At 34.6% G+C, this 16,039-nt stretch overlaps 1 protein-coding gene across 1 annotated transcript; it reads right to left on the minus strand.

Annotated features, from left to right (window-relative positions):
- Positions 1-4,902: 4,902 nt before the first annotated feature.
- On the minus strand, positions 4,903-6,021 carry LOC144548266 (putative F-box protein At5g55150). The gene has a single exon (XM_078296952.1). The coding sequence runs from the start codon at positions 6,019-6,021 to the stop codon at positions 4,903-4,905; it is 1,119 nt and encodes a 372-aa protein (XP_078153078.1).
- Positions 6,022-16,039: the final 10,018 nt, after the last annotated feature.

The following is a 16,039-nucleotide window of genomic DNA, read 5'->3' on the forward strand; positions in this document are numbered from 1 at the left end:
CATTTCGCGCGGAAACATTCGACTTTCGCGGATGAGGTGAGAAATGTTTGGATGGGACTAACGACGGATGGGTTCACGCCCTTCAACTCGAGTGCGGCTCCATATTCATGTTGGTCAGTATTTGTTTTTCCATATAACCTACCACCTGTGATGATAATGAAAGAAGATAGTATGTTCCTCACGCTGGTAATCCCAGGACCAAAGCATCCTGGCAGGGACATGGATATTCTTCTCGAACCTTTAATCGATGAATTGAAAAAAATGTGGTTAATTGGAGAGATGACATGGGATGGTTATAAAAGAGAAAATTTCAATATGCATGCATCACTACTATGGACAGTGAGTGATTACTCGGCTTATGAGATGTTATGTGGGCGGGGTACAAAAGGCCGATTGGGGTGTTATTATTGCATGGATAAGACAAAGGCCTTTCAACTCGCCCATGGTGGAAAAGCAGTTTGGTTGGACAGTCATAGATGCATGTTGCCTCCGGACCACCCATTCCGTTTTGATACAAAGAATTTCATAAAAGATAGGGTCGAGATTGATGGGCCACCACCAAGATTGACAGGAGAACAACTTTTCGATATAGTTTCCTTGATCCCGAATATTAAATGGGGTACAGATCACGGAGTAGGACAGATCCCGGGTTATGGTGTCACCCACCATTGGCAGAAAAAGAGTATTTTATGGAGTTTACCCTATTGGAAAGATAATATGTTGCCGCACAATTTGGATATGATGCATTTGGAGAAGAATTTCACAGAAAATTTGTTATACACGCTTTTAAACATGGGTGGTAGAACCAAGGATAATGAAAACGCTAGAAAAGATTTGGCTATTTATTGTGATCGTCCGAACCAGCACCTAAATCCGTCAACGGTCCCGGGAAAGTTTAAAAAACCAAAGACACCATTCGCACTCGATCCCAATCAAATGAGGGTTGTTTTAACATGGCTCAAAAAGGTACGGTTTCCCGATGGCTACGCATCGAATTGGGATAGGTGTGTTAACCTAACCACTTGCACCCTCATTGGTCTTAAAAGTCATGATTTACATGTGTTCATGGAGCGCCTCCTCCCTATGGCATTTCGGGACTTTGTGCCGGATCCCGTATGGGATGTTTTATGTGAGATTTCAGCGTTTTTTAGAGAGATTTGTGCTAAGGAGCTAGATGAGTCCCGTTTGGATAAACTAGAAGCAGATATTATTGTCACAATGTGCAAAGCGAAAAAAAATTTTCCACCTGGTTTCTTTGATTCAATGGAGCATCTTGTGGTGCATGTAGTCTACGAGGCTAAAATGGGTGGGCCTGTAGGGTCCCGATGGATGTTTCCATGTGAAAGGTATTGCTTATAGTTTTAAACTCGAGTAAAGAAACACTTAGCTTATTGCTTATACTTCTAAATTGTAGTAAATCATGTACCTGACAACCCACAACCATTGATGCAATTACAGGCGCAACAAAGAACAGAGGATGAGAGTCACGAACAAGGCACAAGTTGAGGGTTCAATTGTCGAGGCTACAATTGCCAAAGAAATTGGTACATTTTCCACTGACTATTTTGCAGACACATCCAACATTGACTCTTCTTCTTCCGAGGGACATCTTTCGATATTCGATACTCAGGGCCACACCATGGGAAAGCCAAGACGAATACCTCTCAGTGCCGAGGATTGGAAGGCTGCACACACCTATGTCGTCCTCAACTGTCCAGAGATCTCAGAGAAGTACATGGGGTACAATCTTTATAATTTGTTTCCTTTTAATACTTTCAAATGTATCTATTATAAAACCTACCAACATCTAATATATATCTTAACATGTTGGAATGTGTAGAGAGTTTGATACATGCATGCTCAACTCTGGAGTAGCCACAAGCCCACAAGCCCACAAGATTTGCCAAAAGTACGTGAAGATAGGTTTCCAGATTGGTTACGAAAAAAGGTACTAAATTCCCGAGAAGATTTGCGATGACTACATACGAATGGTAGGAGTCACACCTAGTAAACAAGCATACTTCTACGATGGATACAAAATCAACGGTTACCGGTTTCACACACAAACATATGGGCAAGACAAGGCTACTCAAAGTAGCGGTGTTTGTATCAAGGGAGAGTATGATGGAAATGACATACCAACCGACTACTACGGTGTTCTCCAAGAGGTCATTGAGCTAGTATATGATGCCTACAGAGTAGCTATCTTTAGGTGTGATTGGTTCAACATAGTAAATGGTGTGAGGGTGGACCAAGCACATGGAGTTGTGGAGGTTAAACATGCTTCTCGCCTTGCAACTTATGAGTTGTTTGTGTTAGCGGCTCAAGCAACCCAAGTGTGTTACCTACCTTATGCATCGGATAAGGAAGAAAGACGCCCATGGTGGGTGGCGATGAAAATAAGCCCGAAAGCAAGGTTTCGTGATGGGAGCGCCGATTCAAACATCGAATATTACCAAGAGGAAAGGCCGGATAATCCAATCATGACACCAAATGAACGAGAATTTGATTGGGATGGGATGGTTCTTGGACTGCATGAGTTTGAATTAGTGAACGATTCAATATTAATTCCACTAGCAACATCAACGGCACCGCAATCAATGGTGAGGGACGAAAACAACATAAGAGGTAGGTGAGGAAGATCATGACATGGAGCAAGGGCATTACAATTATGAAGAAGAGGAGTGGGAATCTGATCATTCCGAGCAATCCGATCAAGAATATTAATTGGTTAAGCAATACATGTACGTGTCACTATTTGCATTTGAAATTTACTTTACATTCAATTTTGGCTGTTATATATATTATAGGGAATTGAGACACCAAGATTGAGAATTGGTAGGGTTTCACATGATTCCAAAAATGTAATTTAATGCTAATTTTACTCATCTACTCATTTACTCACACTAATATGTTTAATTAGGATGTTTTATACTTGAGAAGAAGCAAGAGAATATGGGAGAATGTTAACAAGAACGGAGGCAAGCAAATCAAATTCTTTCCTGAAAAGAAAAAAAAGGTGTGCCAATAAGTGAGACATTAATAGGTTTTTAATTAGGGATGTAGGGATGGGGACTGTTAACTTAAGCAAATGTTATCTACTTGACTTTGTTGCTTTTTGGTATCTAGATGAATTGGTGGGGCATATATTTTGGTATACAAAACTGCATGTTTGTGGGGTATATATTTTGGTACTGGGGAAGTATTGTTAACAATTATAGTCTACTTGCTTGCTGTTGTGATTGGGATGTGTTATACTAACTTCCTTCCTATTGTAACATGTGTTATATATACTTGCTTGCTTAATTGTGATATACTTGCGTGCTGTTCTGATTAGGATTTGTTTAATTATGATGTATTGCTCTTGCATGCTGTTGTGATTTGTTTATTTAGACAATTCAAAGGGAGATAAAAAATCTACATAAATGTTTCTGTCTCCAGAAACAAAACATTTCCAACGGCTATCCCTTAGAAGTAGTATAGTCTGAATTAATAAACATTTCCATGGGTATTTTCTGAAGTATTTCCATGAACATTCGCAATAAAATAATATAAACAGACTAAGCAAAATATTTCCAAGGGCCAACTATTGGAAATAGTATGACAAACTATAAAATAATATAATCTGGATCAATAAGACATTTCCAAGGGCATTCTCATAAGTATTTCCATGAGCCTTCGCAATAAAATAATATAAACAGACTAAGCAAAACATTTCCAAGGGGCTAACTCTTAGAAATAGTTTGACCAACTATAAAATAATATAAACTGGATCAATAAAACATTTCCAAGGGCATTCTCACAAGTATTTCCATGAGCCTTCACAATAAAATAATATAAACAGACTAAAAAAAATATTTCCAAGGACATTTTCTCAAGTATTTCCATGAGCCATCCATATAATATAATATTTGGTTTATTTTGGTGGGTGGCGGATCATGCCAAACTTTTTCCAATGGTGTAAATGATACATTTCCATTAGCAAACAGGAAGCATTAACAAGCGCTACCTTTTCCAAGGGTTTACCTTTGGAAATTGTATGCTGTGTCAAATCTCTGACAGAAAAGCCCATTTTGTTTTCATGGAGCCTTCATACTCTTGGAAATGGCTATTCGGACCCTTGCAAAAAGTGAGGATTCTAGTAGTGAATAATGAATAATTAAAAATAATAGTACAATCTAACGCTACAATAAAAAGAAATTACATTGAGTAAAATTAACTTTATTCCTAATATGTTTCTTGTGATACACAAGTGATCCAAAATTTAATACATATTCAATAAATAAAAAATATCTAGTAATTATAAAAATTAAATAATTAACAAATGTCACAATATATTAATTACATTATGGATGATAGGGTAGCTGCAAAAAATATTTAAAGAGTTTTAAAATTTTCATACATCTAATTGTTTTTTAAAATATTGTGTTAATAAAACAATCTCACAGTAAGATTTCAGATATAGGATTATCAATTAAATTCATCCTCTCTTTAATTTTCACATTTAGATGAGTTACTTGTTTTCTTTTTAGGTTAGGATTATTCTTTAGTTAGGTATAATAACGTAAAAGAGATGTTTCATGAGATAAACAGTGCTTGGAAATATATTTAGCTGTCGTTACAAAGTATAGAGGGTTAGAGGAAGATGTTGTGATGACATATTTTTGCCGTTATGATACTTACTAGCACACAAAAGAAAGCAAAACGAAACTGATAATTGCTAATAGAAATTGCGCAACAAGAAGAATTAGTTAGATTACTTCCAATATGTAATCATATAGATGAATTTTGAATTTTACTTTTAAAAAAAAAAAATAACGACTTGTTACCATAGAGTTGGACTCATCGAAAATAGCAATTCCGCGTGCTATATATATAGTCTCTCAAAATAATAATGATTTGTTACCATGGAGTTGGGCTCATCCAAAATGATGGAAAAGGTTCATTCTCAGCGTTTCCGTTGAAAAGCCAAGTAGATTTTCTTGTAATATCATACATACCAAAAAAATTATTATTAAACTCACTTTGCACCATACCAAAGGCATCTTCCGTGAAGTAAATGCAGTTTGGTCTATCGATGTTACTTCGTGCCGGTAGAGAGAATGAGTCATTATTTCCTATAAACAACAATTGATCATAAATGGAGTCTATCTCAAACCATTCATACTGAAGTTTGTGACAAATAACAGACGGGTAGGGTGGCCTCAATTTGTTCAGTGAATGAACTTTAAATTTATAATTTTGTGTTCTATAGACTAGTAGTAGACGTCCTGATGCCATGACTAAGTACTTCTGACTAATGTCATTGTGATCAATAGAAAGTCCCAAAGTAAGGATTTTTGTGGAATTTGGATCTCCGATGTTGAAAGACATTAAAATACCCTCATTAGTAGTGCCATAAAATTTTCCTTCATAATAAGCTATATCAGAAAGTGATTTTATGTAACCTTTGACATTCGTCCATTTTTTATCTCCTATTCTACAATAGGAAAGTTTCCGATTTTCCCCAACTATTGCCATTATGATGCAATCTTGTTCTGATATTCCCGGATTCATTGATAAGATTGCTTTATGTATATAACTAAAGCCTTCAAGGGGAATATTTGGTTCATCGGCATAAGTTGATCTTATGGTGAAAGTGTCGACCGATGGGAGTCGTATTACACGCTTTGTGAATGGGTTCAAAAGGCTTACTTCCATACTATCAATACCAACTAGAACAAGCCATCCCCGTGAAGATCCACATATCCTCTTGTTAGCATCTCCTGACAGAAATATTTGATCACTTGCAAGTTCTCCACTCATTTTAACAAACTTGTGTGAATTTGAATCTTGTTTGCAAGCATTGAGCAATAATATTGGAACTCCAGGCGGTATATTTCTAGAAAAACAACAGAAGCGATTGATGTACATAAACCGCCACGATTTACAGACTGCGCATAATGTTGAAAAATCAGCATAGCATATCTTCTTCATAATCTCATCTAAAATGTCTTCGGGAAGATTAGCCCAATCGCTCATACGCAGTGCTATGCAACAAATTAAGTTTCAGTTATTGTTTTATATTTTGCTCTTTGAAATAATTTAAACATAATCAAAACAAAATTTAATTAAAATAATTGATTTGGATGGTAAAATGAACATAATAAAACAAGAATAATTATAACAATCCCCTCAACCCTGTCCCCCCATTTAACCCCGCACTCTCTCTCTCCAAATTAACTCCCTTAATTGTCTTTTATCCCCGCACTAATTCCTCTAAGAATTTCCATTTATCCCCGCATTAATTAACAATCCCCACATTAATTATACTGTCCTCTAATAACAATCCACGCATTAATTATACTATCCTTTAATAACAATTCCCGCTAATAAATATTAATCTGTTTATTGATGTTCAAGAAAATATTTATCATTGTTCTGACAAGTATTTATCCTTATGTCTGAGAAGTATTTATCATTGTCCCTGACATGATAATACTTTGATTTGATTAAACATTACTTATTGACAAGTTCAAGAAAGTATTTATCGTTGTTCTGACAAGTATTTACGATTATATATGGAAAGTATTTATCATTGTCACAGATGTTTTACTGTAAGTTGCAATTATGTCTGAGAAGTATTTATCCATGTAACATATAGTATTTATCCATATATCATAAAGTATTTATCCTTATGTCTGAGAAGTATTTATCATTGATATTGTACTAAAAGTTGCAATTATGTCTGATAAGTATTTATCCATGTAACATATAGTATTTATCAATGTATCATAAAGTATTTATCCTTATGTGTGAGAAGTATTTATCATTGGGTGAGGGGATTGTTTATTTAATGGTCCCCAGTTTTGCTGGGACAATCCAGAAAAAAAAAGGAAAATTTGTGCGGGGATAAATGACAAGTATTTATGAGGGGATTGCTTATTTAATGGTCCCCAGTTGTGTGGGGACGATTCAAAAAAAAAAGGAAATTTTGTGCGGGGACAACTCATGGGTTGATTTATTCTTTCCTAAATAGAGATCATTGCATAGGGATTAATACTTTGCGAATTCAAGATAAATACTTTGATGCTTCAAGTTAAATACTAACAGTTTCTGCGGAGCATTAATGACTGGGCGGTCCCCCCCATGATATTTTTGGCAGTTTGTGCGGGGTTTTTTGCGGGGATAGACCTGCGGGGATTGTTATCAGGGTCCATAAAACAATTAAGAAAAGAGAACATTTTTTTTAGAGTGAGTCTATGGTACTATCATATCACGGGTTGTTACCGTGCTACAACTCTATATTCGAGTATTCAAATCCTAACGGTTGATCCGAACCGTTCATCTTGTTCTCCATATTAATATGTGTTTGGAGACCAAATTTTACATTTTTTGAAATTTTTTTACTATTTTTTAGATATTTAGAAAATCACTTGATCTGAAAATTCTGGACCATCCAAAAACAATGATTTTCAATAAATCTAAAAAAATAGTAAAAAAAAATTCAAAAAATGTAAAATTTGGTCTCCAAACACATATTAATATGGAGAACAAGATGAACGGTTCGGATCGACCGTTAGGATTTGAAAACTCAAATATAGAGCCGTAGCACAGTAACAAATCGTAATATGCATAGTACCATAGACTCACTCTTTTTTTTTTTCTTTTTTTTTATCTTAGAAAATAAAGGTAATGCCATATGTACGAAGAGGTTGTATATTTGAAATCCTGATAAATTAAGTGTCTTAAAGGTTGGAGAGGCCTAACACCTTTATGTTAATAAATTGTTAGATAGTTATACACAAATCTCTATCTCAAAGTTGAAGAATTGACTACCAATTTTTCTCAAAAAAAAAAAAATTCTGAAAAAAAAAAACTCACCTGAACTAGAGGACGTTCTAGTGGGCATATACTTGGGGCATTGAATTTCCTCTTTCGGCCATTTAAGCTTGACTTGTATTAGCTTGAGCATTGATTTTAACATGATTTGTTGGTGCTCAAAATTTGTTAGGCTTTCATAATTAATAGAAGGATTCAGGTATCAAAGATAAACAAAGATATTTGTAGCCGTGTCTTAAAAAAGAAAACCAAGATGGCAGGTAACTAATTAGAGAAAATCTTATTATAAGCTTATTTAATTAATAGGCTCTATTTTTAGAGAGATTTTTTATTGCTTGTCATATACAATAATAATTTGTTTTATAATTCACGTGGATAAAAAATAACTATTGTCAAAGATAAGTCGATAGAAATTGCTATTTCTGAAGATACAACTATTACCGATGAAAGTATCTACGAGGATACATATGTTGTTAAAAAAATAGTAAAAGTTTGAAATTATGAAGTCATCCAACTATTTAATATCTATAAAATATTTTCATATTCGGATTTCGAATGTGCCACGTACCACTTAAAAAGCATATGACAATGTAAATATGAACGAGTGTAGCTAGAATACTTTACACTAATAAATTTTACCCATCACTACTACAAAAAACATTTTTGCCATAGCTCATTTACCATCGGATGTGCTTCCGCACAGATGGTGTTCGTCACGAGTGGTAGCGCTGTAATTACGTTGAACTTTTTATCATCGGTTGACATTTAACAAACCAATGGCACTGATGGACCCCTTCTTTTCCATTGGTTTTTTATATCCAACTGTTGATTTTGATTGACTCTGCGACATCGGTTGGGATATTACACCGATGGTTTAGATGGGGTGATCTATGAGCCGTCAGCATTAGTTTGATCAATACCAACTATGTTATTTTTTTTAATCGATGGGGATGTTCAAAAGGGTAATTTATATTTTTTTTAGAAAAATATTCATGCATGCACAAAATACACAACATGTGTATATCCATAAAAAATATATTCCTAAAATAGCTAGCTGTATAACAAAAAACTCTTCTCGACATGCATAGTGTTGAGTCCTTGATGGGGTAGAAATCAATGCTAATAATATTTATACCCTAACATTCTACTCTATTTTGAATTCGCAAGTGTACGAACTTAGTGTATAGTATAGATCGGGTGTCGATCTGCATGGATGGTGAATTAAGAGATCTAGGTGCAAGCCAAGTCTAGGTTATCAGTTCCTTTTAGTTGATTGGTTGTGTTTGATTGATTGATTGTAGGATGTTTGATTGTAATGTTGAGTTACAACAGTGAAGTGGTATTAAATTAAGTGTTTAGAAGATGGGCTTACAGGGAATCAGTCATTCTATCATTCAAACTCGTTTAATCTAGGTTCTGGACAACATAACAGTTGCGTACGGTCTGTCACCAACTGCATACTACTGCTAATACTGGTCGAGGTAAAGTTAATCAGCAGCATGAGGTTCTGTCATCATCTGCACACAATTGGGCAAACCATACAAGGGCTGGTTTGCACTCCAGTCTGAATCGCACACGGTTTGATCAGAACTGCACACGCCCTACACTGTTATCAATTGCAATCTAAGAGTTTCTAATCCTATTCTAGTGTCGATTACTGGTTAGTTTTACAATACCCTAATTGAATAAGTTCTGGTTGGGTACTTAATACAATTGCATGAAGATTAATGGTAAGTCTTAATTACTAGTTATTACAAAAGAGTCAAGTTCACTTGGTCAATCCATCCTCTAACCTTTCACAATAGCACTAATCAAGATTACTCCACTACTGGTTATAGTGTGTGACGTTCGTCTACCAAACTATTGTTAGATATGTGTTCTAAAAGTTATCTTATGTTGATCACTTTTACATGTTATGTTTATGAATTGGATGCTACATGCATTTTGTTCCATGAAATTTATGTTTATCTATAGAAGTGTTCAAGTAGATGCTCTTGGTCTTAAACCATAGAACTCTATATGATGACAAACATAAATCTCTAAAATGTTCACAAAGTTGGTTATTAGCATGGAACACTAATATACCATGATAAGTTTGTCATGTTGATTAAAGTACATTGTAGTTCTATAAATGCTGATAAAGGCTTATCGTTTAATAACATGAGTATATGAAAGGTTTCATATATTGAACAGACCTAATGAATGAAAATATTATATGGATTATGTTAGTATCATTAATATTTTCATTGTGTCTCGAAATTCTAAGATATGAGATGTATTTTTTTTCACATGAGAAGTATATAATGTAATTAGTATTAAAAGCTACTTATCATAAGTGGTGATAAAAATATTAGTTCCTTGTATATAACTTGTGTAGGAGAAAGTTATATGTCAATAGTATCATTGTCCCTCATTTATAATGAGTGATGATATTTTATGGGCCCCTTGGTAAAGTAGAATTATAATGCATGCAATATAATTGAAGTGCAGTTATATATTTATAATTTACTTAAGAGACCAAGAAATGAATATAATACTGTAGGGCGCAGAAAGTTGCACAGCGTCAGGTTAGCTAACGGTGCGGATTTTTCACTCTAGGTGTGAGTGGGTGGAGATGTTCCCAGCCGGGTTCGGTGCTCTGGCTCTTTGAGGTGAGCATGAGTAGGTCACCGAACTCAGGGGAAGGCATCCACTGGGAATTTCTTTCTGCATTCCTTCTGGTTCACCCCTTGTGACAACCTACGTTCATGATCAGTTGTCGGAGGTTTTATATTTTCGATTGTGGAGACGTTTAAACTCCCGACGGGCGCAAGCCCCCGCCGTTAATTACATCAGAAAGACCTTTCGGGTCAGACTGAACACCTCATGCATTCCAGGATTTGTGCCTATTTGGGTTGAACTAAATAATGGGGCTAAAGGGGGGCTCACGTATGATTTACTTTGGTCATGCGATTGGTTCTCATTTAACTTTGGATTTCTTTTTGGTTAGTTACCATGATGTATGCATGAAAATATGGATTTCGCATTTTAAATATGAGAACATGCGTGAGGAATGTCATTTATATGTTTTTTTTAATTTGAAAGGAGCATTCAAACATCATTTATATGTTTTCATTTATAAAAATATGTCAGGAGAAGGGCATTTTGGTCATTTCAGATTATGGATGAGACATGGATATTTTTCAAATGTTGTTTAGAATTATAGAGGATTGAATTTGGGTTCATTTGGGACTGATTTGAATTGATTTGGACTTAGTATGAAAAAGTTATGGTCGAAAAGGACTTGAAGGGACTTGTTTGTAAAGATTTTATGTTTCCAGGGACTTGTTTGTAATTTCTGGAGGACCTAAGGCTATGATTTGGGCTTTTGATAGGGTCTAGATTATAAAATGGGCCTTTAAGGGCTTGTTTGAGAAGGTTTTATGCTGACAGGGGTCTTTTTGTAAATTTACAGGGACTTCTCTGCATATTTTAAATAAACAGAGGGGTTTATGTGCAAAAAGGGATCTTCTGGTCACATGTGGACTTTAAGATTAGTGCAGGACTTTGAGATTTGGGCTTTTGGGCGTTTGAGATGTGCACAAGCCATTGGATTGAGATCATTGGGCTTTGAGATTGGTGCAGAGATGATTTAATTAAATGGGCTTTGAGATTTGGGCTTTTGGGCCTTTGAGATGTGTACTGGATCATTAATAAATGTGCAGGATTATGGATGCCATTTATCTGAGCTTTAAGATTGGTGCCATGTTATTTACATTCATTTGAATCACTGACAGGAAGGTCCCATATTGTCAGGAGCCGTTGGATGTTTGAATTTGGTTCATTGATCACAGGGATTGCTTTAAGATCCGTGCTCTAGCTTTAATATTTGTGCAAAAGGGGTTCCTCAGCTAGGGTTCATCTCTGATGAACTGAGTTTGGCTGATCTCGGCCACGGCGGCGCCGGCCAAGGGCATGGTTGTGATCGTGGGGCTGTCAGGAGTCGATTAGTACCATTGTCGGCTGTCGGCGGCCATCGGAGGCGGTGGAACAGGCATCTACAGTACCTATCGGTACCGATTGAGTCTCAGATTGGTTTTGATTGATTCTTTTATGATTTATTTCAATTAATTGGTCATTTGAGATCGTGTGAGGCTATAGAAGACATTAGAAGCATCAATTTCACATTTAAAGAAGTTTTGAGCATGATTTGAGTTTTGTGGTTTCGGTTTCCATACCAAATTGGTACCAAAGATTGGTACAGAGGGTTCAAAGCTTAATTGGACATTTAGAGAGATTATTTAGACCATTTCTGTAACATCCTGAAAAATTGAGTTAATTATTTATGCTTACAAAATTATATTTAAAATATTTAAAACACTATAGACGTGTCTTTTAAAAAAAATAATGAAATAATAAACTGAGTAAAGCTAGCGTGTGACATGCTCACCAAGAAAGTTTGGTGAGCATAACTCCAAAAATATATTGGATCGACGTCAAATGTCAAATCCAAACCGTTGAAATCCATATACTTCATGAGTGATGAATATACATGCAAAATTTTGAAAGTTTCGAGTTTATTTGCTACACGGTCAAGTGGTCAAAGAAATAATAAAAATTGAATATATAAAATAACTTATAATAAAATGTTCATTTCTTTGACCACTTGACCGTGTAGCAAATAAACTCGAAACTTTCAAAATTTTGCATGTATATTCATCACTCATGAAGTACATGGATTTCAACGGTTTGGATTTGACATTTGACGTCGATCCGATATATTTTTGGAGTTATGCTCACCAAACTTTCTTGGTGAGCATGTCACACGCTAGCTTTACTCTAATAAACTTGTCATATTTTATTCGATTTTCTAAATAATTAATTTAATTATACTGTACTACTCGGAATATAATTACATCAGTCTTTTTGTTCAATTAACTTACAAAAATATATATACTATCTTACTTGAGTCTTTTTTTACACTACATATAGTATATTTTAAATATAGTTTCATGCTTTAATATTAACTTTATATAATAAGGTCACTACTGTTATTTATCTCGTAATATGTCACTAACCGACTATTCTAGTGTAATGTTGAAAGTTGAATTCGATAGATCTTCTCTCATGTAAATAACTGTAGCCTCTGGACGCACCCTTCGAATTCATTCATACAACCTTTGGATTAACCGTCTCCTATAAATGAAAACTCATGCGTAACCCCTTGATTAATTAACCCCCGCTCTCTGTGAAATTTCTTATATTTTCAATTTGTCTTGCCTTCTACTTTATCCTCTCTTCATTCTCCATAAATTATATATTCAACTTGATTGCTAATAATTATCGCTCCAATCGACGCCTATCTCATATGTTGGTAATAATTTCTCATTTTATTCCAATTGACATTATTCTAACTTCAATTATTGATCGAGTGTCTATCTGATTTGAATTCTGACTACGTCGCAGTGATTATGAGTTGTTGTTGTAATCCGATTTGGAGTTCTAAAAATCTCGTTATCAGGTAACAGGACTTCTCTATAACTGTGTTTTCGTTTTGTATGGTTGATTTGAATATTGGTATTGCATATTGAATTATGATGACATATTTAACGGGATAGCGGGTCTGAGGTTGGAATTTGATATGTGATTGTAGCCTCTCATTGTTGGATGGATTTCCCAGTGAGTTGGCGGCCTTCCAATGTTGGATGGATTTTCCATTGGATTGGCGGATTAAAGGAATTGTGTTATGAGAATGTGAGAATCGCCTATGACAGGGATTACACATGTGTGAGTATGATGTGACTGGTTTTATGGATAACCTAGACCGACGTGCTATTGCTAGTTAAATATGCGTGCATAATTTAATGTGAATTTGTGTAGATTAATCTGGTCTATTTGAATGGTTGTTAAATTAAGCCAATTATAGAGAAGCGTGTCGTTAAATAACCGGTTACTGAGCTTTGTAGCTGACTCCGTTTTGTTGTTTTGTTTTCATTTCTGTTGGCGACGTAGGTTGACGGGCCAAGAAAAAATGTGAAGATGCTTATATAATCACGCTCCGGATGGTAAAAATCTGGGGTGTGACATAAATGTAACACCACGTTAAATCAAAATACTATATATATAACTGTCTTATTATAAAAAAAAAATATCATCTCTTCTTCTATGCGATCAAGACATAAGTAAATAAAAATAAATAAAAATAAATAATGATAATAATATAACATGTTTCTTTTAAATAACTACCAATAACTCACACCCTTGATCAGCCACCCTTCCAGATATAACTGTTCCCCTATATTTTTTTAAGCACCCTTTCAAATCCATGTTCCTTGTAAATATTATCCCGATGCATCCCTTTTAATTAAAACCATAAACCTTCCTTTTAAATTCTGCCGTTCCTATTTTGTCTCAAAAACTACTCCCATCTCTCAATATTTTAATTGAAAAGTAAATTAGCAATGAAACCTTGCTAAAAATCAAAGAGGAATACCCTTTTCAATTCTCTGCCCGCTGCCGCACTATCTAAATTAAGGTACCCTAAATTATGATTATTTTCTTTATAAGTTGATGCATGCATTTCATCGATTAGGATATGATAATAGAGATGTCGATTCGAATCAAGTATTGTTCATAAATTGTAGAGATTTATGATTGTATTCATTTAAATTATAATCTGAAAATCTATCTCTTTTATGATATTATAATCTGAAAATCTATCTCTTTTATGATATTATAATCTGAAACTTTTCTAATTTACAATAATTTCTTCAGTTATTCTAAAACTGTTCTCTTGATTTTTTTTTTTTTATTCAATTAATGATATACAGATCGTCATATAGTTTGTTATAACTTAGAACAGGATGTATATTTTGTTGGGTTTGACAACTCTAAATAGTTATTGTCTAAATTAATTAATAGTTCTTATTAGTATTTTAATTATTTCGAATCCGCTTTCTTTATTGGAATGATATAAATAAATCACTTTGATCTATGTATGTACATGTATATATCTTCTTAAAAATAGTACCCCCTGTTCTTGTAGAGTTGATATGTTAAATTATATTATGATATTAGAATTTCAAACTTCCTATATATTTAATTGGATTTATAAAAACGATCAAGGTGGCAGAAGCAAAATCATTGATCTTATTTTGATCTTATTTTATTTTAATCCTTTCATTCTCGTTATACTAAAACAGAGGTTAGATTTCAAATTATTTTAACCGAATTTAAAATTGTCAGAGTTTTTAATAAAAAATAATATATAACATCTAATATATGGGATTTTATCGAAATAGTCAAATCTAAAACATTGACAGTTGGCCTAGATAGTAAAGTAAGGTGAATGACATATAACATTAAGGTTTTTAGAAATGAAAATTTAATTCAAACAGCGTTAATTAAAATATATGTCTATGTTTTAGATTCGAAGTTTAAAGATTTAAACAATTTAAGAGACGATCAAGAATTCACTTCAACATCAGGTACAGGTTTCCTGGACATTGTCAAATTGTTACTTATCGTTTTGTTTGCATTTATTTACTTATGGAATTATTCATGTTGAATCGAACGATCCCTTTGGCTTTGTTTAGATAATACTAGGATAGGATTATTAGATTGATCAACGGACTTATTGGATGTGTTGTGTTGAGTATGACTTGAGCGTGATTAATGAAACGAATATGGAAAGTAACGGATAAGTTAAAGAAAAGGGGCCAATATGCGTTGTACGCATGTTGGAATGTATACATTGGGTCTAGTATTCGACTGGAGCCCTCGTTAACGTGACGTTGGTTGGACTTCCCGTCACGGGTCAATATCTTGCGATGGTTAATTTCTGAACCAAATCTGGATTTATGAAAGAGTGAGTGGCTCCAGTATCTACCAAAATACACACTGGAATGGTACCAATTTTACCCTTGTATCTTAATGCTTTAGTGTAACCAGCATTACCAGTGCAACTCAATGTTACCAAGGGCTCATCTGCCACATCTCCCTCATCCAACTCCTCTGCAATTTCCACTTCATCTTGCCCCATCTCATAGTCTAGCTCTTCCTCTCCTTCAATGGTATGTAATCCTTTCACACTTCTGTGGCCTTGACTCCACCTTTCCCCACATTTGTAACACAGCCCCAGTGCCCTTTTTTGTTCAATGGATAGGTTGTTGGCAGGTTTAGGGTATTGGATGTGAGAGGGCTTTGGATTTAGGTTCACCTTATAAGGAGGTACGGGTTC

The sequence above is a fragment of the Carex rostrata genome, chromosome 2, assembly GCF_964058835.1.
Source record: "Carex rostrata chromosome 2, lpCarRost1.2, whole genome shotgun sequence".
NCBI lineage: Eukaryota > Viridiplantae > Streptophyta > Magnoliopsida > Poales > Cyperaceae > Carex > Carex rostrata.